Below are 27688 nucleotides of genomic sequence, written 5' to 3' on the forward strand. Positions count from 1 at the left end.
GACCTATGTCAAGTGAAAACGTTGGTAGATTAGCAGCCCACCGTGGAATTGCTGTTGAATACTGAAAACATAAGAGGTCCATAATCATCAAAATGCTAAGCATTATATGTGACCATATGTCCTGTATATATATTTAATGATACTAAAATGGCGTATGTGTTAATTATAACCAAAAGTATACCGTAGGCCGAGTATTATTAGAAAACCATGCTCCTGATGGCAGAATTTCCAGACATATATCCTACCAAAACTAATATGTGTCACAATTACTGCTACCAAAAAGCTCTGTAACATGTAATTGTTCCAGCCGTGTATGTCATAATATATGTCTAAACACATGCTGTGATAATACCTAAATCAAAAATGCACTTAATGCCACATGCATAACCTATATGACCACCAGGGGTCGTGGAACCATAATTTAAGAGCAATCAGTAATGATAACCAGCCACCAGAGGTCGCACTAGTGCCTATAACAAGTTTTAACATCAGATTTAACCCCTTAAGGACCAAACTTCTGGAATAAAAGGGAATCATGACATGTCACACATGTCATGTGTCCTTAAGGGGTTAAAAGAGTTTCGGCAAACGAACGGTCATAAGATGACCAGAAATGTAACAAATTTCCCGCACGAATAAACATTTAAACATAGATAAGTACCGTATAATAGCCGTAACCGAATGCCGGTATTGATGTAATTATGTACCGAACTGCTACCATACGTGTGATCGTCGTGGAGCGATGACGTAAACCGGCCGCGCCTAAAATTGCGACGGCCGTGTAACTTACGATTTTGCCACACGAACAAACCCCGCGACCGCCCAGCCTAAAGGTGAAAGCCAGCCAGCCGAACCCGGAGGGAACAGGACCCTGGAAGCCGACCACGGAGACACAGGTAAGCAGAATGGCGCCAGGAAACGACCGGAAGTGACAATCTCTCTCCCACAACTCGCCAGACCTAACAGGTAATGAGGGAAGGGCTGGTGCTCCTTAAGAAGGGGAACCAAGCCCCTCCCACAACTTCAGGCCATGCCTTCCATATATATATATATATATATATATATATATATATATAAATAAAGTGTGTGTGTGTGCTGTATTTGTGTGGGAGTGTGCTGTGTGAGCGAGGGAGCTGTGTGCGTCTGAAGGTGTTGTGTGCGTCTGAGGGTGCTTTGTGCGTCTGAGGGTGCTGTGTGCGTCTGAGGGTGCTCTGTGTGTCTGGGGGTGCTGTGTGTCTGGGTGCTGTGTGTGTCTGGGTGCTGTGTGTGTCTGGGGGTGCTGTGTGTGTCTGGGGGTGCTGTGTGTGTCTGGGTGCTGTGTGTGTCTGGGTGCTGTGTGTGTCTGGGGGTGCTGTGTGTGTCTGGGGGTGCTGTGTGTGTCTGGGGGCTGTGTGTGTCTGGGGGTGCTGTGTGTGTCTGGGGGCTGTGTGTGTCTGGGGGTGCTGTGTGTGTCTGGGTGCTGTGTGTGTCTGGGGGCTGTGTGTGTCTGGGGGTGCTGTGTGTGTCTGGGGGTGCTGTGTGTGTCTGGGGGTGCTGTGTGTGTCTGGGTGCTGTGTGTGTCTGGGGGTGCTGTGTGTGTCTGGGGGTGCTGTGTGTGTCTGGGGGTGCTGTGTGTGCCTGGGGGTGCTGTGTGTGTCTGGGTGCTGTGTTTGTCTGAGAGTGGTGTGTGTCTGGGGGTGCTGTGTGTATCAGTGTGAATTTATTTTAATATATTTTTTATTAATATTTTTTTCTTTTAAGTTATATGCCCCCCTCCCTTCTTACCTTTAGCTTGGGAGGGGGGGGGGGGGGGGAGGGGGAAGGGGGCGAGGGGGTGCCGTTCTGCCTGGGAGGGTGCCATGCTTCCTTCCCTGGTGGTCCAGTGATGAGAGTGAACTTTAGCCTGCAGGCTAGAGTTCACTCTCGCGAGATCTGAGCGTTTCCGCGGCACTGCTCAGAATCCCGTGGAGGACCCGGCGGAGCTGCTGGCCAGAGCTCCGCCGGTCCTCTCCTCCCTCCCTCACTCCCCAGCTGGCGGCCGCATGTCAGTGTCTCTGGGCCAGTGAGGGAGATCTTTGATCTCCCCACCGGCCCTTGGAGGCACACAGCGGAGCCGGCACTCGGGTAGCGCTGGCCCTGCAGGGGAGATCCTGTGCTCTCCCCTGCCAGCCTCGGCCCCACGGCCATCGCGGCCCACCAGGCATTCGCCCGGTATGCCCGATGGCCAGTCCGGGCCTGCCCATTGTTATTTGGGAAGCTAGTTAAAAGAAATCTAAACATAATCTTAAATAAGTGTGACAAAGGTTTAAAAATAATATCCGGAAGTATTACTTTACTGAGAGGGTAGTGGATGCATGGAATAGCCTTCCAGCTGAAGTGGTAGAGGTTAACACAATAAAGGAGTTTAAGCATGCGTGGGATAGGCATAAGGCTATCCTAATTATAAGATAAGGACAGAGACTAATGAAAGTATTTAGAAAACTGGGCAGACTAGATGGGCCGAATGGTTCTTATCTGCCGTCACATTCTAACAGATTTCCTGGAGTACAGTGTTAATTATAGCTCCAATTATCACTGCATTAAAAGATTGTGACATTCAGGAACCAACACGGTTAACAGTCAGGAAGTTAAAGAGCAAGTGTAGAGTTTCCACTCCCTCTGTGTGAAATGCAGTGAAAACTGTTTTTTCAGAGAGAACTCTCCCCCCCCCCCCCCCTGCAATTTCTACTTCCTGCTTTCAGTAATGGCGTCTGCTGCTCTGAATGCCGAGCTGACCTGCTCTATCTGTTTGAATATTTATACAAATCCCGTAACCCTGCCTTGTGGTCACAACTTCTGCAGCTCCTGTCTTACCAGATTCTGGGAAGATGACGACAGGGAATGTTTCTGCCCTGAGTGCCGACACAAGTTCTGGACGTTGCCTGAACTTAAAAAAAACTTGAGACTGCGTAACATTGCGGAAAACTTCCTATCTTCTCATCAGAATGGAGAGGACGTTGGTATACCCTGTACTTACTGTATTGATTCTCCTGTACCTGCTGCTAAAACATGTCTATGCTGCGAAGCTTCTCTGTGTGAGAACCATCTGAAAGTCCACATCAAGTCAGCAGAACATGTTCTAGTGGAACCCAATATTGACTATGGTCAAAATAAATGCTCCATCCACCATAAGCCTCTGGAGTATTATTGCTCTGATGATGCAACCTTAATTTGTGTGTATTGCGTGGCTGCAGATCACAGGAGTCATCTGGTGAAGTTACGAGATGAGGCCTCAGAAAAGGAACAACTAAGATATTTTCTGAAGAAGCTGACTTCAAAGAAAGAGGAGACTGAGATAAAAATCCGGAGTCTGCATGAATACAGGAGAGGAATACATGAAAAAACACGTGGGGTAGCAAAAGAAGTCACTGCCATGATTATGGACATAAGGGAACAGCTGGAAGCCCTGGAGAAGCGAGTCCATACTGAGATCTCCAGGCAGGAAGAGCAGGTCTCACTCCGAGTCTCAGATCTAATCCGGCAGCTGGAAATAAAGAAGGAGGATCTGTCCAGGGAGATGGGTCACATCGAGGAGCTGTGTAACATGATGGACCCAGTAATTAACAGAGCTGGATTTTTTGATACAGAGAAGCACAGTGAGGAGGACATATCGATAGATAATATTGCTCGTGTTGCAGGGGATCTAGATTTGAGGCTGATCTCAGTGACCTTAAATGAGCGATTTAGTCATATTGTCACTGATTTAAAAAGGCGGTCCACTCTTTTGGAAGCCACAGAACTTTTTCTGGACGAAGAGACTGTTAGTGTAGATGTAGAACTATCAGCAGACAAGAAAACTGCCACTTGGTTAGAAAAATCACGAAAGCGCCCAAGTCACCCTCGAAGATTTGTGGATTATCCTCAAGTTTTAAGCACCATGAGTTTTTCGTCTGGACGTTATTACTGGAGAGTGGATGCTACTAGAGTAGGGAACTTTATTATCGGGGTTTCCTATGAAAATATAGACAGGGAAGGAAGTACATCATATCTTGGACATAGTCGCAAATGCTGGGGTTTATCTAGGTGGGAAAATCAGTATTCAGTGAGACATGACGCTAAAGGAGTCCAGTTGCCGTATGTTCCTTCTAATGCGGGTATTGAAATGTTCCTGGACTATGATGCTGGGAGGATATCATTTTATGAACTGTGTACCCCAATTAGACACTTATACACTTATGTTACTAGCTTCACTGAACCTCTTTATGTTATATTTAACTTGGGGAGGGAAAGCTGTTTGAGAATAAAATCCTAGATATAGGATTTTGCGTAGGTTATTAGCTCAGAAAAGTGAATTATCTTGTAGAGCTGGACAGCTGGTCTGGTGTTGGTGGACTGTGCCCACATTTTGCTATTATTATTATTTGATTATATTTATAGCGCCAGCAAATTCTGTAGCGCTGTACAATGGGTTACACAATCCAATCCTCATACACCTCTAACCATTTAGGATTTATTTATTCTCCAATCCCATTCCACTGAATAGATTCAGAAAACATGTACTGGGTTACGAGCTGATTGCATGAGGACTGGCTAGGAAAACGTAAACATAAATCCAGTATATAGATAGCACTCGGAGGGCGTCTCCAGGAAAAAGCCATTTCAAACATAGCTATTATTAACTCAAATAAAATAGCCAGCGTTTCAGCTGCTTCAACAAAACGTTCGTCAAGATGAAATGTTGACTATTTTATTTGAGTTAATAAAAGCTACGTTTTAACCCTTAAAAGGACCAAACTTCTGGAATAAAAGGGATTCATGACATGTCACACATGCCGTGTGTCCTTAAGGGGTTAAATGACTTTTGCTGGAGATGGCCTCCGAGTGCTAATTTGTATTTTTGCTGACGAGCACCAGGCAGTTGTTAGTTATGGTAGGAGTGCAGGAATATTGGATTGATTCTGTTATTAATATTATTATTATTATTATTATTATTATTTTTATTATTATTATATTGGTATTGGTATAGCACCAGCTTATTCCGCAGCCCTTTACAATAAGAGGGGAATTTACCAAATGAGACAATAACAAAATGTAACAGGAACAATAGGTAGCTGAGGACCTGCTCAAACCAGCTTACAGTCTAGAGGAGGTGGGGTATAAAATCACAATAGGAAGGGTATTGAGAGAGACAGCAAATAGACAGGGTGGGAAAGTAGCCGAGCTGGAGGCGAGAGTGGAGTGTGGCCCTATAGGAGAGAGCGAGAGGATAATTTGATTCATTTGTGTAAATCGGCTTCAGAACAGATTCCAATCTGTTAGAAGAAAGCGTGATTTCAAGTGATTTCTCTACAGAGGCACAATATTTCAGAAATGTCATAAATAAATAATTAGAAAAGTCTTTTTTCTAACAGACTGGAATAATTTTGAATGCTGATTCTAACATCTAGCGTTTGACGTGTGCCTTTAATACAGGGCCAGCCGTGTGCTAGCCTCAGGCCTTCACGTGCCTTGCTCTGCTCTTAACATTGATGCCCCAGTGAGCACCCTGGTATTATTAATTAGTTTTATTATTGCTAAAAGAGAAATGTATGCTTTTATTTATTGTAAAATCCACCTGATATTGTGATGTAATTCCAGTAAAATACAAGTTTAGCAGGCTAAGATTGCCACAAGGCATATGTATGTATATGTGTTTGTAAGTATCAGTTACTTAATTACACGTAGCTAAGATACTGTCGTCACTGTACTGACCAGGTGCAGGAATGTAGGAACTGGAGTTACGCGTCCCTCTCCTTTGTATCAGATGAGCCACGTGGTTAGACCGGATGGATGAGTTTAGACTCTATTCATTAAATAGGTTAAGGGTATGTGTGGGTGTAGTTAATTGTGGGAGGAGCTACAGTGCTATATAAGGAATGTACTCTATGTATTCAGTACTCAGACTTTGCTGTATTTTGGTGACGCTAGTCCCTCTGAGTCCCGATCGGTGATCCAATAAAGAATCTCTTCCTTCCTGAAGAAACCTGTGTCCATCTCTCTGTGCTTGGCTTCCGTCAGTTTCTCCGGTATCATTTGGTGCATTGGCCGGGAAGCTCATCGTTCAACGGTAGCTGAGAGGCAGAGGCGTGAGACGGTCTATCTTTGCCCACGTTCTCTACGGCTGCACCCCTGAACTTCTGCGTGGACCTCCCTTCGTCTCGGCGCCACTGGTCTGTTGTCCAGGAGATCATCGGCCTCTACGTGAGAAGTGCTGGGGTGTCCCCGTCGATGAGTGTGAACTCAGGTTCAGGAACGAGGAGGTAAGATAACTGCTGTTTTAGACGGCAGGACCCGCTAGGGGTATACCGATTGTGCGGTAGGCCCAAAGGGGTTTTTGAATCTGTATCTGCCCCCTCTGTCGGAGGGAAGGAGCGAAGGCGCACCGCTCGATCGAACGCTCTTTAGTCAGACCGTTTGATTTGGTTAGTCAGGCGGGGTCCTGGTGTAAATAGCCCTAGCCGGACACCGGTGTCTTGTCTAGACTAGCGTTCTAGGGTGTATATTACGTTCGCTAGGTCGGAGGGACCGGGAGACTAAGCGGCGCCTGTGTAAATTCGGTTCGCTAGTTCTCATCCTATCTGGGCTAAGTGGGAAGGCGTGTAAATTTGGAACCCACTAGACTTTTGATAGTACGACTAAGAGGCGCCTGTGTAAATTCGGTTCTCTAGCTCGTTGTATAGTGCGACTAAGAGGCGTCTGTGTAAATTCGGTTCTCTAGCTCGCTATGTATATGTGGTGATTGGGCAGTGTGGCTAACCAAAACGGGTGTATATAGTTTTAGGTAGTCCATTCAAGGTACTGGCCAATAGTTTAGTTGGGAATTGTAAATGTGTTAACGATTGTTTTAGTAAAGTGTATATCTTGTTAGATAGCGCGAGCTCAGCCGTCTAGCGAGAGTGTTAATAGTGTGTTGCTGTATTATAGTGCACGGTACCATAACCCTGTATATTTACTGACATTATATAATAAGTACTAATCATTGTCGTCCATTGCATGTTTAACACCATAACCACTAATAATTGTATTGTGACCTTAACTTGTGCTTTGACCTATGCTAACCGTACTGTAACCGCTATTTGTAAAAGACGATGTTACTGGGGTGTGTTATAGACGGGTAATTCGTATATAGAGAATTATAGCGTGGGTGACTGTGTAGTTACGCCAAAGGGCATAATATTGATTATATAGTGACTGGTGTAGCAGCTGTGTGTGTACGGGAATTCCCTGAGTGTTTATTGTTATGGTGTACGTTTCACTTGGTAACCATACCACGTGGTGCTGTTGCCAGAGGAAACGGGTGTGACTGTTGAATAGTACGCGTGTATAGTAATCGTTGTCGACGACGTTCCACTGTTAAATATGGGCGCGTCGCAGTCAACGATTCCGGATCCCTTAGGATGTATGGTTAAGAATTTTAAAAAGGGATTCAAAGTTTGTGATTTTGGGGTTAAGATGTCCCCTGTACGTTTGGTCACTTTGTGCACTAGGGAGTGGCCTACTTTGGTTGCGGCATGGCCGCCACGTGGCAGTTTGGATCCAACTCTGGTACAGCGCTTACACGTGGCTGTATCAGGTAGGCCTGAACTTTACGGCCAGTTTCCTTATATTGATTGTTGGAGACAGGCCGTAAATGACTCGCCAAAATGGCTCCGGACATGCCACGAGGAACAGTGTCGCCTCATGGTAGCTAGGACTTGTTCGTCCACTAGGGCTGGTGTTAGGCCCATTTTGGACACGCCCCCTGAGTCCGAGATCCCTTTGCCGCCCCCTTACTTTCCGGTAAGAGGAAGTGACGCAAATACAGGAAGTCCTGTAACCCTTCCCTCATTACCCTCATCCACTTCCGCTTCCTCCTCCAGTACAGGATCCACCCCCCCTCGTACTAAATCTCCCCTTCCGGAACCAGAACCCACCCCCATTAGAAACGAATATCCTGATTTGGCGCCACTTCAGGCTTCCGGTCAAGCTTCATCTAGCTCGGCCCGAAGTGTTCTATTTACCACCTTTTCCCAAAACCAACCTCCCACATCCCCATACCCTATCTCTCCCCGACCGGAACCCATGACTGACGCCTCTCTACGTAGCCCCATCCAAACCCGACAGTTGACTGGTGCCCAACAATTAAAGCACTATCAGATGCCTCTTCGCTTAAATCCCGGGTCAGCTTATATCGATGCCGCAGGTCAAATGGCACACGCTGACCCAGTCTTCGTATATGTCCCATTTACCACAACCGACCTTTTAAACTGGAAGACCCATAATTCCTCGTATACTGAGAAACCACAAGCCATGACTGATCTGTTCACCTCAATAGTACAGACACATAATCCGACATGGGCTGATTGCCAGCAGTTATTAATGACTTTATTTAACAATGAGGAAAGGACAAGAATAAATCAAGCAGCCATTAAAGCATTAGAGGATAGAGCCCGTGCTTTGAACCAAGCCAATCCAGCAGCATGGGCCGCGACACACTATCCCAACACCGATCCCGATTGGAACGTAAATGGTGCTGATATGGTTCAACTCAGAGCCTATAGAGACGCTATAATTGCTGGCATGAAAGCCGGAGGAAAGAAAGCCATTAACATGTCGAAGACAGTTGAGGTGATCCAGAAAAGCGATGAAGCGCCCAGTGTCTTTTATGACCGATTATTGGAGGCGTACCGCTTGTACACCCCCTTTAATCCGGAAGACGCAGACAATTCCCGAATGGTTAACTCCGCCTTTGTCAGCCAAGCTTACGGAGATATTAAGCGCAAGCTACAAAAGTTAGAAGGGTTTGCAGGTATGTCAATCTCCCAACTAATGGAGGTAGCTAATAAGGTCTATATGAATAGGGAAACAGAAAGCAAGAAAGAGGAGGAGCGCAAGATGCGTAAAAAGGCTGATATGCTAGCGGTAGCGATCGCAGGCGTAGATAAACGGGGCCCAGATAGAGGCAATAATAGATGGAGTAGGGAGCCTTTGAGTAGGGATCAGTGTGCGTATTGCAAGGAAGAAGGGCATTGGAGGAACGAATGTCCGCAAAGAGAGCAGTACGAGAGGGTCCTACCCAGGGCAGGCTACGGAAACTTTAGAGGCAGAGCGAGAGGTAGAGGAGGTCCCGGAGGGAGTAATGGTTATAGAGGGAGTAATGGGAACAGAGGAAGTGTTAGGGAAGACAGGTATATTCCAGCAGCGCAAAGGTCTCGCGATAGAGAAGGTAGGGACTTTGTAGGATTGGCTGACACGGTCATGGAGGACTATTGATACCGACCGGGCTCCATCCCCCTTGGTCGAGCGGAGCCTATGGTCGATGTATCAATAGGGGGAAAGAGGAGTGCGTTCATGATCGACACTGGTGCTGAACATTCAGTGGTGACTAATCTAGTTGCTCCTCCATCTGGAAGGACTATTACTGTGATAGGAGCAACTGGAAGAAGTGCTGAAAGACCGGTTCTTAAAAGTCGACTCTGTACATTGGGAGGCCACGTAGTAAAACACCAATTCCTTTATATGCCTGAATGTCCAGTCCAATTGCTGGGACGTGATATGCTATCCAAATTACAAGCGCAGATTACGTTCCTACCAGATGGAACAACATCTTTAAAGTTTAATGGACCTTCAGGTATTATGACTTTATCCGTACCAAAGGAAGAAGAGTGGCGACTTTATACAGTGTTGACTAGCCAAAACCCTAGGAGTGATGAGACATTGTTTAACATACCAGGAGTTTGGGCAGAGAACAACCCACCAGGACTGGCCCGCAATATTCCACCAATAAAAATTGAACTGAAACATGGGGTTTATCCAGTGAGCCTAAGACAATATCACATTCCGCAGAAGGCTAAGAAGAACATCCAATCCTATCTGGATAAGTTCATACGGTATGGTATCCTAAAATTCTGTACTTCCCCCTGGAACACCCCATTGCTGCCTGTTCAAAAGCCCGGCACAGATGAGTATCGACCTGTGCAGGACTTAAGAGCAGTCAATGATGCGGTTGTTAGTATACATCCAGTTGTACCCAATCCATATAACCTGCTTGCTTTAATTCCGGGCGGGGCTACTTACTTCACAGTCTTAGATCTCAAAGATGCCTTCTTTTGCCTCCGAATTGCCGCAGAAAGTCAATGTATTTTCGCTTTCCAATGGGAGAACGCTGTAACGGGCTCAAAACGCCAAATGACTTGGACAAGACTGCCCCAAGGGTTTAAAAATTCACCTACCCTATTTGGTTCAGCCCTAAGTCAAGATCTATTGGATTTCGAGTCCATCCCAGGAGAGTGTGTATTGTTACAATATGTAGATGACTTGTTGATAGCAGCAGTTACAAAAGAAATCTGTCAGCAAGCAACGCACGATCTACTACACATTCTCTGGAAGGCAGGATACAAGGTGTCTAGAAAGAAGGCTCAGTTGTGTTTGCCAACTGTCAAGTATCTAGGATTCCATATCTCTGAAGGTCAAAGAATTATGGGGCCAGAGAGAAAAGAAGCTGTCTGCCAAATACCAATACCCAAGAATAGAAGACAAGTGCGAGAATTCTTGGGGGCAGCAGGCTTCTGTAGGATATGGATTCCCAGCTATGCGATACTAGCAAAACCTCTGTACGCAGCTATCAAAGGTACAGAGCACGACCCCTTCTTATGGACCCAAGAACAGCAAACGGCATTTGAAGATGTGAAGAAGGCTTTGATGAGTGCCCCAGCATTAGGTCTACCTGATCACACACGACCATTCTACTTATATGTACACGAGCAAAGAAGAATGGCTGTGGGAGTATTGACACAGTACTTGGGATCATGGCAAAGACCTGTTGCCTACATGTCTAAACAATTGGATGCAGTGGCCAGCGGACTTCCACCTTGTCTAAGAGCCGTAGCTGCAGCCGCCCTGCTAGTAGCTGAAGCCGATAAACTCACTCTGGGTCAAGAACTTTATGTACGAGTCCCACATGCAGTACAGACGTTGTTGGATTACAAAGGAAATCATTGGTTTAGTAATAGCCGTATGACCAAGTATCAAGCAATGTTGTGTGAAAACCCAAGAGTGCATTTAGAGACTGTAAACACCTTAAATCCAGCTACCCTTTTGCCACAACCTACTGAAAGTCAACATGATTGTTTGGAAGTAATGGATGAAGTATTCTCAAGTAGACCAGATCTTCGTGATTTTCCCATCCAGAACCCCGATGTTCAATATTACACCGACGGCAGTAGTTATGTGAAAGAAGGGATCCGCTATGCAGGATATGCAGTGACAACAATAGACAAGGTGATAGAAGCTCGGCCACTGGCGAAAGGAACATCAGCACAAAAGGCAGAATTAATAGCACTAACACGAGCGTTACAATTGGCTGAAGGTTTAAGAGTAAATATCTATACGGACTCTAAGTATGCGTTTTTAACCACTCATGCCCACGGAGCTTTGTATAAAGAAAGAGGACTACTGAATTCAGAAGGCAAAGAAATCAAGTACGCAGCTGAAATCCTACAACTATTGGAAGCAGTGTGGGAGCCGAAAGAAGTCGGTATCATACATTGTCGAGCGCATCTGAGAGGAGATGGTGATGTAACCAAGGGAAATCGGATGGCAGATAGTGCAGCTAAGCGTGCTGCTGAATCAGGAAGACAGGAGTATGTAGGGCATATAGCTGCTCTAATACCAACTCCACTGTCCCAATGGACTCCAGTTTATACAGCTCAAGAAGAGGAGTGGTTAAAGACTGAACCGGGAAAGTATCTGGAGAACAAGTGGTATCAGCTAGAAGATGGAAGAATAGTTATACCAGCATCGCTAGCGGTAGAAATTGTCCAAAATTATCACAACGGGACACATTCTGGGAGAGACAGTACTGAAGAATCTCTTAGAAAACATTTCTACATACCAAGATTGTCCAACTTGACTCAGGCCATTGTACGCAGATGTGTAACGTGTGCTAAGAATAATGCAAGACAAGGACCAGTAAAGCCACCAGGAGTTCAGTTTATGGGGGGACTCCCCATGTCCGATCTACAAATAGACTTTACAGTGATGCCTAAATCGGGTGGACATCGTTACCTGCTGGTAATTGTGTGCACCTATTCAGGCTGGGTAGAAGCATGTCCTACTCGTACAGAGAAAGCAGGAGAAGTTGTGAGATTCCTGCTACGAGAAATAATACCCCGATATGGACTACCCTGTTCTATAGGATCGGACAATGGTCCAGCTTTTGTTCACCAGTGCCTACAACAACTGACTCATATGCTTGGTATAAAGTGGAGGCTTCATACTGCATATAGACCCCAGAGTTCTGGTAAGGTAGAGAGAATGAATAGAACTATAAAGAACCAGTTGGCTAAAATGTGTCAGGAAACCCAACTTAAGTGGAACGTTCTCTTACCCATAGCTTTATTGCGAATCCGCAGTACCCCTACCAGAAGGATGGGCCTCTCTCCTTTTGAAATCATGTATGGGCGACCACCTCCCGTACTTGGTAACTTAAGGGGGGATTTGAGTCAGTTGGGAGAAGGAATTACCCGGCAGCAGGTTGTAGAGTTGGGTAAGACTATGGAGGAGGTACAGAAATGGGTACAAGATAGATTACCTGTGAATATTTATCCCCCTGTTCATAGTTATCATCCAGGAGATCAAGTGTGGATTAAAGAGTGGAATACTGTACCGTTAGGGCCCAAGTGGAGAGGTCCTTATGTTGTTCTTTTGTCTACCCCTACAGCAATAAAAGTAGCAGAAGTGACTCCGTGGATACATCACTCCAGGGTTAAGCCAGCAGCAGTTGATTCTTGGCAAGTTACAGCAGATCCAGAGAATCCCTGCAAGATCCGGTTGAAACGCACTACTCAGTCGGAGTAACGAGGAATTATTGTGGATTACAAATTTTATTGTTACAGGTGTGAGTGAGAAGGCCATAATAAAGCCTGTCCGCTTACCATCACATAGTGTATAAGCCAGGAAAGTCTCGAAGGGACACCTGTGAAGATGAGCAGAACTCCATTCCCTGCAGCCCCTCACATCCTGGAAGCTGAGGTTCCATCGCACGGACGAAGACTGAGGATGACGGCGAAAGATGTGCTTTTGATTGTGTTTATTTATATGTGTTTTTATATTCAGGAAGGTAGAGGTACCGACATTCCTAGCTGTGAGGTATGCATTAAGACTACGAGAACAGGTAACCTGAGGTATATGCAAACCAAGGTTAAGTGATGCCTCAAGTAATTGTGAAATATCAGAGGCATCAAAGGGGGGAATGTGATGTAATTCCAGTAAAATACAAGTTTAGCAGGCTAAGATTGCCACAAGGCATATGTATGTATATGTGTTTGTAAGTATCAGTTACTTAATTACACGTAGCTAAGATACTGTCGTCACTGTACTGACCAGGTGCAGGAATGTAGGAACTGGAGTTACGCGTCCCTCTCCTTTGTATCAGATGAGCCACGTGGTTAGACCGGATGGATGAGTTTAGACTCTATTCATTAAATAGGTTAAGGGTATGTGTGGGTGTAGTTAATTGTGGGAGGAGCTACAGTGCTATATAAGGAATGTACTCTATGTATTCAGTACTCAGACTTTGCTGTATTTTGGTGACGCTAGTCCCTCTGAGTCCCGATCGGTGATCCAATAAAGAATCTCTTCCTTCCTGAAGAAACCTGTGTCCATCTCTCTGTGCTTGGCTTCCGTCAGTTTCTCCGGTATCAATATAGGTGTGCTCTCACCGAGCGTGGGCACGTCAGTCCATCTGTCAGTGCGTTTTTATATTGTAACTATTTCTCCATTTCACTTTTAACATTTGAATATATTTGTTATATAATAGTAATAAACATAATAATAATAATAATGACAAGCAGACACACGCTCTTTCCAACACTCGGACACTTTACAAACAAATAATTGAAGCAGTTTATCATATATTTTTTTTCTCCTGAGTTTTAATCCAAAAACACAGTTGAGGACCCATCGATATTGGGGTACTCGGTAAAACGTGGGGGTTTAACCCTAGTATCAGTGCTTATAGTCCTATTGCTGTATGATGTATAAACTCTTCCAAACACCCACTCCAGCTCACACTGACTGAGCCCTCGTACCACCTCTGACAATCCTACAAATCTTTCTGCCAAACACACAGCTGGGCTATTGTAGGCTCAGTTTTGAAATGTTTCTACAGTTTTAGTAATAAAGTGTCTTCGCTCCCTTTCACTGTACAGAGACCCCAGGCAGCTCTCCCTGATCTTCCAGATACCAGCGCAATGTATAGACTACCTGGAGCTGGCTGGGCGGACTGTGTGTGTGCAGCCAAGTTCCACCCACACTCCATGGAATGTGCAGGTTTCCCGTCTCCTCCCTGCCTTCTATTACCAGACTTTGAGCTTTATGTGTATCTAGATATCAATCTATGCTATATATTGTAATGATCATGATGATTTTAAATGGGACTAGTTTGTTCTATGAATGATGGGAAGCGGATGGGATACATCTAAATGAATTCTTTGTCTTTAGTGATTTAATAAATGCTTTATACACATTCTCATTGTGTCTTTATCTTTACTCTTCCTGTTACCGCTGTGAGGGGTCCTAGTATACAATAAAACCATTCTCTGATTGCGGATTTGGGAATCAAACAAGGTCCGTCTCCCAGATTTCCCCCGTTGATCACGGTTAGAGGCCCTGGGCGGCATATTTAGATATTTCAGTCCCTTTTATTCCTTTTCCCAATTTCCTGATCTGCCAAAAAATGTAGAAGTGAAAAGTAATGTTTTGTGATTTGTTAATAAATGGATTCTCAGATTTGTGCTCAGTGAAATGTTTGTTTGAGGCCTTGCCTTCTCTATCGGAGAAACAGAAACAGTATTTAGGAGAAGGGAGCTCTGGGTTGGGGTGATCGTAGCACCGTAATACCCGGCCCGGGGCTTTTGGCCAAGCAGCTCCCATGTCTCTCTGAATCATGCTGTGATTCTTTTTTACAATCGTAACCCTTTGATTTTTCAAAGCAAATAAATTCAAAATAAAACCAAAATAAATAGGATACATTTAAATCCAGTCCGTACAGGGTTTGCAGTGAGATATTACCAAACCAGGAAGTGAGTGGTGTCTGATTTGCTTTCTATAACGCGGCTGAGATCTCCCCATGATGTGTGGATTATGGACAATGCAAGGGTTTTTGGGAGTTGTAGTTTTATTGTCAGCTTTATGGTATATAAAGATAACATCATGTATAGCAGGACTTGTGGATCAAAAAGGAAACCCTGCCCGCTGGACGTGGGATTGCAATAAAGGCATCAAGTTACGGACTTATCTACTAAACAACCAGAAAAATAGAACTAATTCCATCATGGTAACAGTGCTCCTTTATATAAAGGCTCATGTTGTACAAAGCAACATTTTAACTGCTTGCAAGGTCTTTGTCAAACTACTAACACTCAGTGATCACAATAAATACCCAACCACAGGAAATAGGAGGGGGCTAACCTAATTAACTCAGTCACATGATTAGCTCGGAATCACATGACTGATCACGTGATTGCTTTCAATAGCACGTGCCCCGGTTATTTTGATTTTCCTGGATTCTTACTGGCTGGGGCGGAACCCGGTTCCTTGCTCCCCCCTAGGATAGGTGTTCTCTAATTATTCTTTGTGTTAAGTTATATACTAAACAACTCAAACAGCAAAGTTTTACCCTAATTTGGTTCCGTTACATGAGTTTGACGTTAAATGGATACCAAATTGTGGACTTATCTACTAAACAACTGAAAAGTTAAGAAAAGTGTTTTTCCTCTGCCCTTTCAGCATCCTAGCAGATTACTGCCTAAATTAGTGCCCTTACGTGGGATTGTCATATATAGGAGATACAAAATTATAGCAGATTGCATCCATAATTCTTAGCCTTAAATATGACAATCCCAAGAAAGGACAGGATACCGAATTAAGGACTTATCCACTTAAAAGCTGAAAGAGCAGAAATGAGAAAAGCATTCCTTCTAAAATGTGCTCTTTCAATTGCTTAGTAGATATGTCCCTAATTTGGTGTCCGTAAATGAGAATCCCATGTTCCCAGATTAGGTTATCTACTAAACAGAGGAAAGATCAGAATTAAGATAAAGCCCTTTCATATCACTCTTTAAACTGTTTAGCAGGTGGCTCCCTAATTTGATACCCTTATGTGGGCTCATTATATTTACAGATACCACACTAGGGCACTAGTACCCACATAAAGGGGTTATCTACTAAACAGCTGAAAGATCAAAATTGTATTCATTTATTCATTTATCCGTTGTGTAATTTTAGTATTTTGTTTCCAAATGTTGTTTTGTTCTGAATCAACAATTTCCAAATTTTCAATGAATTGAAATTTGAAAAATAACCAATTGGAATGAAATGAAACAAAAAAATTTGCCAGCATTGTACATCTCTAATAGGCAGGTCACATAGGGGCAGTATGGACCAACGCTGCTGCCTCTCCCACCGCTGTCGAGGGATTAAAATGCTTTCTCTACCTTTCAATACTAGCATTTTAATGTTTGCTGCTTGATAAGTTTAGTAAGCAGTTAATGGTTAATAAAACACGAAAAATTGTAATGTGAACAGGAGAGTGTTTGAAAACTCACATTAAATGAGACCATAATACTTTTTAAATGCGTCTCCACAAAGTCTTCATGTATGACAGTCAATTTCTGGGTCAAACGTAGTCTTCTTCAGGATTGGGGCTTTGTAGTTCTCGAACATTGTCCTGTCCTTACACTAGGGTTTCTCCAACCTGGAGAGTCCACTCACCCTTTTCTTCCCAGCACCATGTCCCATGTTCTTCTAATACAGACCTGGCATAAGTGGTGTCCTCGTGTCAGGGTTACAGGATCGGTATAAATACTCAGACAGATGGGGCAGGTCAGCTCGTCTCTCAGATCAGTGGCCACCATTACTGGAAGCACCAACAAGGAATTATTTTTCATCTTTGATATTATATATATCACAGGACAAGGTCTGGTGATCACTCAAGCACTGCATGTAATGTTATCTCATATTTAATGGTTTAAAACATGACACAAAGATTTCTCTTGTCAAGCACACAAGGCACTTATCTGGTGAACAAAAATTATGGAAAATGATGGTGTTCTTCTGTTTAATTATAGGAGGAAGAGCTTATTGTGTTCTTTTCGTTATGTTGTTTCTTGATGTCAGCTCCCTTTCAGCTTAGCAGTAGTTAAAGGAACACTATAGTCACCCAAACAACTTTAGCTTAATAAAGCAGTTTTGGTGTATAGAACATGCCCCTGCAGTCTCACTGCTCAATTTTCTGCCATTTAGGAGTTAAATCCCTTTGTTAATGCAGCCCTAGTCACACCTGGACGTATAGCACAGACAGCGATAGGAGAAACACTGGACAGATAGCACAGACAGCGATAGGAGAAACACTGGACAGATAGCACAGACAGCGATAGGAGAAACACTGGACAGATAGCACAGACAGCGATAGGAGAAACACTGGACAGATAGCACAGACAGTGATAGGAGAAACACTGGACGGATAGCACAGACAGTGATAGGAGAAACACTGGACGGATAGCACAGACAGTGATAGGAGAAACACTGGACTGATAGCACAGACAGTGATAGGAGAAACACTGGACAGATAGCACAGACAGTGATAGGAGATACAATGAATGAATAGCACAGACAGTGATAGGAGAAACACTGGGGGACTTAATATCCCTCCCCAGCCCCCACCATGGGTGGCTAGTGGGTGCTCTAATATTGAGAACTTGATGAGGAACAAATTGCTGACCCATAGGTGGTTTGTGGCTGGGTTCTAAAGAAAGGAGGTGGTGGACATGCCATTGTCAATCCCTCCCTTTCAATTTGGTGGATATGGGTTCTCAAGCCCCCGCCACCCCTGAACCCAATTAGGAAAGAAACTACTTACCGCCCTCATCCTAATAATAGTGTGAGGAGGCACAATAAGTCAAAAGATCTGTAAAAATGAAACTTACCATTAGATACCTTGTATCTTCTTAAAACATTGTGTCGTCGGCCCCAAAAAAGGACACTAGGACAGACAAAACATGAAGTCCCATTGCAACTATCTAATTAAAAAAAAAAAGGATTGAATCACAAAAAAAAAATCCACTTGAAAAAAAATGTGACACACTAAAAATGATCCATCTTTGTTCCATGTGTGTTTGGCCCAGATTGAGCTTACAAATCAACCAATCAGAGCTCTTTGACAGATATTTCCCACATTGTGCGATATCAGAGCTCTCTGATTGAGCTTGCATAGCATTGTAAAACCCTTATAAGTGGTTTCGTCACATTGCAAGTCCCCAAAGGCTCGAACGAATTGTTTTTATTGTGTTTTTTAGACTTTTCCATTTTATCTTGCGATCCGTGTTTAATTTTTTATTATCTATTTGTGTCGTTTTTAGTTTGCAACATGACATGGATTTTTATTTGGTGTTTTTTGGGACTGAAAAAATGATATAAAAGGAAAAAAGAAATGGTAAGTATGAATTATTTCTTGCAGGTCTTTAGACCTATTGTGCCCCCTCTCATGATTATTAGTGTGGGGTAGGTATTGTGGGTAGGTATTGTTTTCAATGATGGTGTGTCTGGTTAGCCACTGGGGGGACAGGTATGGACAATGATATGTCAATCCCACTTTGTATATTTATTCAGAGCACCTTTCCATTTACCATGGGCGGGGACTAAGAGGGCACTAGGTCTCCCCATTTTCAATATTAGAACCAACACCCGTGTGTGGAAATTGGGTGGGAACCTATGTCCCCTGTTATCGATATTAAAGCCGTCATCTGCAGCCCATTGGTGGGGTTTGGGGGGAACATTAGGTTTCCCCTTTTTCCTTAACTAAAACCCCTAGCCACTGAATATGGTTGGGGGCCAGGGAAGCTCTAAGTCCAAGCCATTCGTTGTATAATTGATGGTCTTATGATATTTCAGGTAGGATCCCATAAGGCTTACTTGTATGATACTACCTAGATTGTAGCCTTGCCTTCCCAAATATAATTCTATGGATACACATGATTATAATATAAACCATACAAACTGCTCTGTGAGTTTTACTGCTGTGGAGCTCTGTGATACACTCATACACACTGCACATTGCTGTGAGTTTTACTGCTGTGGAGCTCTGTGATTCACTCACACACTTTATATTACTGTGAATGTCATTGCTGTGGAGCTCTGTTATACACTCAAACACACTGGTGGAACCGTAGGGGTCGCAGCTGCGACCGGGCCCGTCGTTCCAGGGGGCCCGGATGTCCTGCAACCCCTGTGATCGAGGTGCCTGCCGGCATTGTGGTGCGGCCGCATTTAAGGGGACTTTTGGGTGGCCCATGCTATTGGCAATGGATTTCCTGGGGCCCGGTCTGCGCTTTAAAAGCGAGACCGGGTCCAAGTGATGATGTCAGAGCTGGGACCAAGCCGTCACTTGCTCACAGCTAACAGAGCGCACGTGGGAGGAGACCGCCGGGGTGGAGAGGAGGGAGTCAGAGTGGGCATCAGCATGAGGCAACCACTGGACCCCAAGGAAGTCACCCTCCTGCACCTAAAGGTAGGAAACAGGAGGGTAACTAAATGTTTTTTTTTAACAGTTTGTGTGTGTGTGTGAGAGAGAGAATGTCTGTATGTGTGTCTGTCTGTGTGTGTGTGTATGTCTGTGTCTGCATGTGGGCCTGCATGTGTATCTCTTTGTCTGCATGGGTATCTGTTTGCCTGTGTATCTGCATGCGTGTCTATATGTGTATCTGTCTGTATGTGTATCTGTATGTGTATCTGTGTGTAGCTGTGTCTGTATGTGTATCTGTTTCACTGCATGTGTGTCAGTGTGTGCCCCTATGTATCTGTATGTGTGTCACTGTTTATATCTGTATGAGTGTCATTTTGTTTATGTGCATCTGCATGCGTGTCTATATGTGTATCTGTCTGTATGTGTATCTGTGTGTAGCTGTGTCTGTATGTGTGTCTGTATGTGTATCTGTATGTGTATCTGTGTGTAGCTGTGTCTGTATGTGTATCTGTTTCACTGCATGTGTGTCAGTGTGTGCCCCTATGTATCTGTATGTGTGTCACTGTTTATATCTGTATGAGTGTCATTTTGTGTATGTGCATCTGCATGTGTGTCTATGTGTGTCTGTCTGTATATGTGTCTGTGTATCCGCATGTGTATCAATGTGTGTCTGTGAATCTGTAGAAGTGTCATTATGTGTTTTTGAATGTGTATCATTCTGTGTGTATGTGTATCAGTATGTGTGTCTGTGTATGTATCTGTATGTGTATGTGTTATACAATGGGGGGGTCCCGGGGCACTTTTCGCACTGGGGCCCTGTGGTTACTAGTTCCGCCTCTGCTCACACACTATATATTACTGTGGAGTTCTTTTATACAGCTAGAGAAATTATAAGAGAAATGCCCTCTTGATTTCTCAGCTATTCTCATTTAAGTGAATTGTAATGAGAACACGGTGAGGTCTTGTACTCTACCCACTACACAGGCAGATATTACCTCTCTGACCACTCACCTTCCAAGCAGGAATCAGTTCCTTTGAGTGCATCCAACATGTCTTTACAAAGATGCTTTTGGCTCATGGGCTCAAGTGATTAAGCTCTCAGCACACAGGTCCGCACCCTCTGCCGCCCTCTCCAATAACAGACAAGACTCTAGTTCAGGGTGGTAAGAATGCTTTATTTTTAATAAATTCTTTATTTATCTTAAGGACACATACAAACAATAGATGCAAATATACGCAGATTACCTTGCTTAATCATTCTCACAACAATGGTCGAAGAGAAGGCCTTCTATGGCAATAACATCAATAAATAGCTATGTGATCAGTGAATAGTGTCCTCTAGTTATTGCCTAGAAGAGTAATAGAGAGAATGAGTGATTTGGGGTCCAAGCCAAGAATCCAGGGATTTATTGAGTTTAACATATTACATCAGTCAATTGAAGCTACAAATCCAATATTGTTTTATTTAAGCAATTCAACCGAAGATATTTTACACCCTTGAAGAGCCGATTGCTGGCGAAACGCGTCGGGGTTCATTTAGATACCTAACTCTATTCCTCCAACTCCTTACTGAGATGTTTCTGATTATTCCAGTATACTCTCGATCTGTAAGCAGATACAGGCAGATTTGGTATCGTTATTCTGATTGCAGGTTATTTCACTGCCCGGTCAGACATGGTGGTGTCCAGACTTCACTGATTAATCAGTAGCTAGCCGAGACGATAATCTATCAGATTTCGGTTATTTTGTTACAACGTCCGCAGCTTTAGTCTATGTAGACATATGGGAAGCTAGACTAGACGATCTATCAGATTTAGGTGCCCTGGAAGGCACAGATTTAGATCCTTCTTGTTTATGTTATAATTGTCGGCTCAGTGCGATTGTACCTGATGGTATTTATGTCCAGATTGTCCATGGCATGAGATCTACTCCTAATAGAGCCAACTAGGGATCGCCATAAACTCACTATTTCTAGGATCCTTTTGAGTGACTGTTTAGGCGATAATCCCTCTCCCCCTTCATCCATCACATGCCTTGCTGCTTAGTGGTGTGATTATTTTACTGAGGAAATTGTTGCTTTCTCTCTTTTGGGGTTATTGCAACCTCACGTGACTAGTACTGTCATATTTTAACTCTATATCAAATAAATGTCATGTTTCCATGGCTCTGCATTCTCTAGGACTCTTTACGTTCTCTTCTTTCCTTATTATCAGGGTTACCCCCCCTCTCTCTGTCTGGGATCATTTATTAAAAAGCTTTCAACTCCTTCCTTTTATGTTTAACAAATTACATAAGTCAATTGAAGCTACAAGTAAAATACTGGTTTCTTTAAGCAGTTTAACAAAAGATTTTTAATAAGGAGCCTCTACACACACAAGTCATACCATGAATCATTTATTGAAAGCTCCTCATATTCCCTGATTCCTGCACCAGTTCTAAAATGTTAGCAATATATTCAAAAATCTATCACAAAACAAACAGCAAACCAGAAAGAAAGGAACCGTAATGCTCTATGCACTAGCCTCAGACAATATTAATGACTGCACAACGGCTGAATGGTTTTACGAAAGCGGACATTGTGTATTATATTTATATTTCAGAATATATCGTTTGTATTTATGGTCGTATTCTCCAGTTTCAGAATTGCGGTTTCCTAAGTATGACGTATTTTTCACTATTTTTTGGCTAAGCTTCTAAAATGATTTTATATTTTTCTATTGTTTTTTAAAATATTAAAATATCAAAATATATCCTATATAAATAATATATCAATACATCAAATCTGAAATCATTTTAAAAGTCTATTCGAAGTATTAAGTTAAGGCCTGTGTATACTGTATATATAATTATGGTTATAGTATTATTATTGTTATTGACAGGTGAATATTAACCATCAAAACGATTTGATAAGTAGATATAATCACCAGCTGAACATTTAAACTGCAAAAATCCAATACATTTCTTTGATCTAGTTCTAAATATCATTTATACTGATGAATTAAAATCTTCAATCAGACAGTAAGCTTTCAAAATTGTACATAAATATATGGGGGGTGGTGTGGTGTGGCCAGCGAACCTTTCATTAGAACTTACACCCCCCCCCCCCTCCTGAAAGTGTACATAGTGTCGCCTGATATAGCATGACTGAGAACATGGCTGACTTGCCGGGTTATTCAATAATATGTGAGTTGGGAATTCAAAGTGAATTAAAATGTTTACACCGCAATGTCCAAACTGACTAACAATCTGCGGGTCACATGTGTTCAGTTTGCTATCACTGCTTGAAATTCACTCTGATTTCCCAGAATGCTTAGTAAAAAACCTTGGTTATTCAAGTGGCCACGGTGGCCTAATATTTGAATTCAAACCATTTTCTTTCTAACTATGCTCACCCAGCTATTCATAAATACTCTGCACCCAACATGCAGCGGCTCGGTGAAGGTGGCAGTGAAGGTGTGTAAGTGCTTGATGCAGTCACTCAGCTCGTAGAAGGACAGCCGCCCAGAATTATAATCCAGGTAGATCATTAATCTCTGACTCTCTGACCTGTGGGGTAAACTGGTTATTTTGCTATTATGTCTCAATGAATACTTATTATCTAACCACTCTAAGCACCATGACTGGTTATTATTCCCAAGTCCTGATTTATCCCCTTTCCTGTCTATACTAGGATAGGCCATCCCTACCCTCCATCCCCCTGACTTACTGCCTTCCACTTCCCAGTAATGTCGCCCTGAGGAGAAACTCCCAGAGCTTAAAACTTGGTAAAACTGAAATCTCTTTGGCGTTTCACTTCGACACTGACTTATTTCTGACCAAGAGGCAGTTTTGAAATCATCTAATATTGCTACATTATTGCTGGCCGTTTCTACGTCCAGTAACATGTGTGAAGCATTATGTACATCTAGCAATGTACCTGATGCTATGTTCATAACCAGTAACTCGTCTGCTCGTACATTGAGCAGTCTCTTTATCCCAGTCACAAGTCCAGCTAAACCTTTGTGCAAGGTCACTGAGATCTCATCTGTATTCAGATGTCTTGAAGCACAAACCTTAATATCTTCTCTCTCTCTGTCTGCATTATCTCCCTCCTCAGTATCACAATAGTCAGAGCTGTGTGATTTCCATCCTTGTAAGACTGTTAATGGGTCTGTCATTTTACACAGTTCCTCAATGTGACCTATCTTCCTGGACAGTTCCTCCTTCTTCATTTCCAGCTGCTGAATTATATCTGAGACTCGGAGTGAGACCTGCTCTTCCTCTCTGGAGATCGCAGTATGGACTCGCTTCTCTAGGACATCCAGCTCTTCCCTGATGCCCCTAATCATGGCAGTGACACGCTTTGTCACACCAGCTGCTTTTTCTTGCACTTCCCTTCTGAGCTCTTGCAGGTTCTGGAATCTTTTCTCAGCCTCCTCTCTCTTTGAGGTCAGTTTCTCCAGAATATCTCTCAGTTCATCCTTCTTCTTCTCAGAGGCTTCAATTAGAGTCTCCACCTGGTGTCCCCTGTGCTCTCCAGCCAGGCTACAGGACACACAGATACAGGCAGCATCCTCACAGCAGTAATACTCCAGGACTTTCCTATGGATGGAGCATTTTATGTTCTCCAGGGAAATGGTAGGTTCTATTAAGACATGTTCTGCTGACTTGATGTGGACCTTCAGGTGCGTGTCACACAGAGAAGCTTCACACAGCAGACATGTTTTAGCAGCAGGTATCTGAGTGTGCAAACAGTAAGTGCAGAAAACCTTAACCTTCTCCTTCTCTGGGTGAACACATAGGAAATTCTCCACCATTTTACACAACGCTTTGTTCCTCTCCAGTGAAGGGCGTTTTGGAAACTTCACTTGGCATTCGGGACATGTATAATATTTAGATCTGTCTTGTGCCCCAAGCATATCTCCAATGCAGATCCGACAGAAGCTGTGTCCACAAGTCAGGGTTACAGGATCTGTATAGATGTTCAGACAGATGGAGCAGGTCAGCTCGTACCTCAGGTCAGCAGACGCCATCATTGAAAGCAGGAACGACATTGAAAATGAAAAAGTTTATCTGTCATAAACCAAAGAAACCTGAGTCAACTCATTCCACGTTCTGGGTGTGGAGGTATTTACCTCACCTCTGTGACTGTTAACTCTGCATCTTCCTAACTATAGTTTGTTAACTCTTCTATCTCCCTGAAAAGGTTTCCTTTAATGCAGGCATAATGAGTATTACAAATTTGGGTGGGATTCGAATTCAATTATTATAGTCACTTAAACATAGTATTATGCTTTGAGATATCGAGAATTATGGAAAAAGCAAACATGAAGAAATAACAGCCAATATCGCATGAAACGCACAAAGGTCATTCAGCTAACATTATCACATGGCTATCGAACCCAACATCTTTCATGTATGACCAGAATCAAGGAAGATGCAAAACTCTGTCCGAGAGTGATTAGCTCCCATCCAATGAGTTAGCCCTGTAGTGCAAAGCATAGCCCAGAAGAGCAAACAGCAGCTCCCAAACAGGAATTTCTAAAGCTCTGTCAGATGTAGTGGAGACAGGGAGTGATGCATTTTTTTTTTTTTTAGTTTTTATTGAATAGCTGTATTTTATCTTCCTGGAAGTCCAGCTTTTAATATTTTATTAACAGTGCACTAGGTACGCAGCAGGAAATATTAAGGGCATGATTGGCCTGGAGCCGAATGTTTAAATCGACCTGATTACTTTAGGAGTATTTTAACTATAACTAGTACAATGCCTATAGGCATGATCAATTGTTGGTCAGATAGAAAATATTCACGCTTCACTATAACTCAGCCTCCCACCCTCAGCTTACTGTGCTGGGAGTTGTACTCCACACAGGCAGGTTTTGAGGAGCATTCCCGCTCCTCTGGCATTCAGCTCCCATCATGCTCAGCCATATTTAGGCTCAGTATGATGTTTGCTGTAGATTATTGCAGGGGAGACAAGCTGTGACATGTGGGCATGGAGGGACATGTAGTGTTCATGTGTAAATCCTACATTTCTAATCATTGTGTACTTGTTTGATAGACGAGGTGGGCAGTCAGTTGCGCAGGTTTCCCACAGTGTAGGACCACCCATGGAAGAGTTGTGTCCAGCCATGAAGTGACTGTCCAGGCTGACTGATGGAAGAACCTGTGTACTTACAGCGAGCAATCACCAAACACAGTGACGGGTTCTCAGAGTCAGATTAAATGAGATTAATGACGAGGGTGAATGACACAAACAAATGCTCATCCACATTAAACGGAATTGGAATCAGAGAGATTTGCAGATTCCCAGAATACCCCATAAACCTTGCAGCATTAGTCGTTCGTGCAGATACTCCCCAATTAAAGTGACAGGTTCTGAGCGTTAGATTAAAAGGGATTATAACCTGCAGCTTCACAATGGGGAATGCCCTTAGACATTAATGGTGAAATATAATAAAAATACTGGGAATACAAAACTTCCCACAATTAATCTCATGTCACAATATGTCATCTGGTTTTTTTCTGATCCTCATTTGTATTTTTGACCATTTATATCTATGAGCATTTCCTTTTAGTCCATGCCCCAGGGCCGGACTGGCCCACCGGGATACCGGGAAATTTCTGGCCCCGGTCTCATTCAGCAGCGCGCGAGGGCAGGAGAGCAGAGACAGCGCAGCTCCCCCAGCAGCCTCCAGCACAGACAGCCGTCTGCACTGCACGACCCCCTGGCAGGTAGGAGTAATGTGTGTCAGTGTGAGTTTGTCTGTCTGTGTCATGGTGTGTCTGTCTGTCTGTTATGGTGTGTGTGTGTCTGTCTGTCTGTGTCATGGTGTGTGTGTGTGTGTCTGTCTGTCTGTGCCATGGTGTCTGTCTGTATGGTGTGTGTGTATGTCTGTCTGTTATGGTGTGTGTGTGTCTGTCTGTCTGTGCCATGGTGTGTGTGTCTGTCTGTGTCATGGTGTCTGTATGGTGTGTATGTCTGTCTGTCTGTGTCATGGTGTGTGTGTCTGTCTGTCTGTGTCATGGTGTCTGTCTGTATGGTGTGTGTCTGTCTGTGTCATGGTGTATCTGTCCATCATGGTGTGTCTGTCCGTCATGGTGTGTGTGTCTGTGTCATGATATATGTGTGTTTCTGTGTCTGTCATGGTGTACATGTTTAAAAATAGTGGGGGGGTTTCCCCACGCAGCGTGCTGTTCTCCCCTCGACTGGCCCTGCCTCTATGGCTGAGATCATCAAGTTTGATGATCTCAGCCAATCCAATGCTTTGCCATAGGATTGGCTGCAAAACGTTACACCAATCAGCAGCTCCTCATAGAGATGCATTGAATTAATGTATCTCTATGGGGAACGTTCAGCACCTACAGAGCGTGGAGGCCCTGAATGTAGGTGCACTGACACAGGAAGCACCTCTAGTGACCGTCTGAGTGACTGTCACTAGCAGTGTCACTAGGAAGCAATGTAAACACTGCCTTTTCTCTGAAAAGTCAGTGTTTACGTTGAAAAGCCTGCAGGGACACGCTATAGACACCAGAACCACTACATTAAGCTGTGTGTGTGTGTGTCTGCTACTGAGTGAGCTTGTGTTTTTATGTCAATGAGCTTATGTATTTCAGTGAGATTGTTTGTCTATTAGGCTGTGTATCAATGAACTTGTGTGTGTCAGTGAGATTGTGTCTGCATGTGAGTATGCTTACTGTATAATTAAACGTTTTACTCCGAAAGGACCAATATTTTATATTAGAAAAAGCAATATAAATATATATTACACACGACAATATATGACGCAGTGACATGGGGCTGGCATAGATTTTTTTTTTCCAGGGCTGCTTTGTATCCCCAGTCCGGCCCTGCCATGCCCTCTGGAGGATTGGCTGCTAAATGCCACTTTTCTATTTTATATTAAATCACACACATTCCAGCAACAGCCTTTGATTGGTCCCAAGGCTGACTGATTGCTTTGGGAACCAATCACAGTGATTGGTGTGCAGGGGCGGACTGACCGGTCGGGCACTTCGGACATGGTCCGAGGGCCCGGCCGGGAGGGGGGCCCGCCATCAGGGGGCCCGGCCGCCCCTTTAAATGCTGCAGCCGCCTGAGCGCTCTCTTAAGAGCGCTCAGGCGGCTGCAGCTTCTCACCTCCCCTCCCCGTAGCGTGGCCGAGCTGCTCTGCGTCCGCGGTGCCGGCCGGAGTGATAGGAAGGTGCACA

At 43.8% G+C, this 27688-nt stretch overlaps 2 protein-coding genes across 2 annotated transcripts; one reads left to right on the forward strand and one right to left on the reverse strand.

Moving 5' to 3' along the window:
* The first annotated feature begins 2722 nt into the window (after positions 1–2722).
* Positions 2723–4270, forward strand: LOC134574872 (E3 ubiquitin-protein ligase TRIM39-like). Its single transcript, XM_063433921.1, has one exon. The coding sequence runs from the start codon at positions 2723–2725 to the stop codon at positions 4268–4270; it is 1548 nt and encodes a 515-aa protein (XP_063289991.1).
* Positions 4271–22320: 18050 nt separating this feature from the next.
* LOC134575230 (E3 ubiquitin/ISG15 ligase TRIM25-like) lies at positions 22321–24567 on the reverse strand. The gene has a single exon (XM_063434485.1). It carries the CDS (start codon positions 24529–24531, stop codon positions 22861–22863), a length of 1671 nt encoding a protein of 556 aa, XP_063290555.1. The 5' UTR covers positions 24532–24567; the 3' UTR covers positions 22321–22860.
* Positions 24568–27688: the final 3121 nt, after the last annotated feature.

The sequence above is a fragment of the Pelobates fuscus genome, chromosome 10 (genome assembly GCF_036172605.1).
Source record: "Pelobates fuscus isolate aPelFus1 chromosome 10, aPelFus1.pri, whole genome shotgun sequence".
In the NCBI taxonomy this organism is placed as follows: Eukaryota; Metazoa; Chordata; class Amphibia; order Anura; family Pelobatidae; genus Pelobates; species Pelobates fuscus.

What these genes read in the sequence shown, in the direction of transcription:
- LOC134575230 (XM_063434485.1), bottom strand. Translation starts at nt 24,531, where the DNA reads ATGTCGTTCCTGCTTTCAATGATGGCGTCTGCTGACCTGAGGTACGAG.
- LOC134574872 (XM_063433921.1), top strand. Translation starts at nt 2,723, where the DNA reads ATGGCGTCTGCTGCTCTGAATGCCGAGCTGACCTGCTCTATCTGTTTG.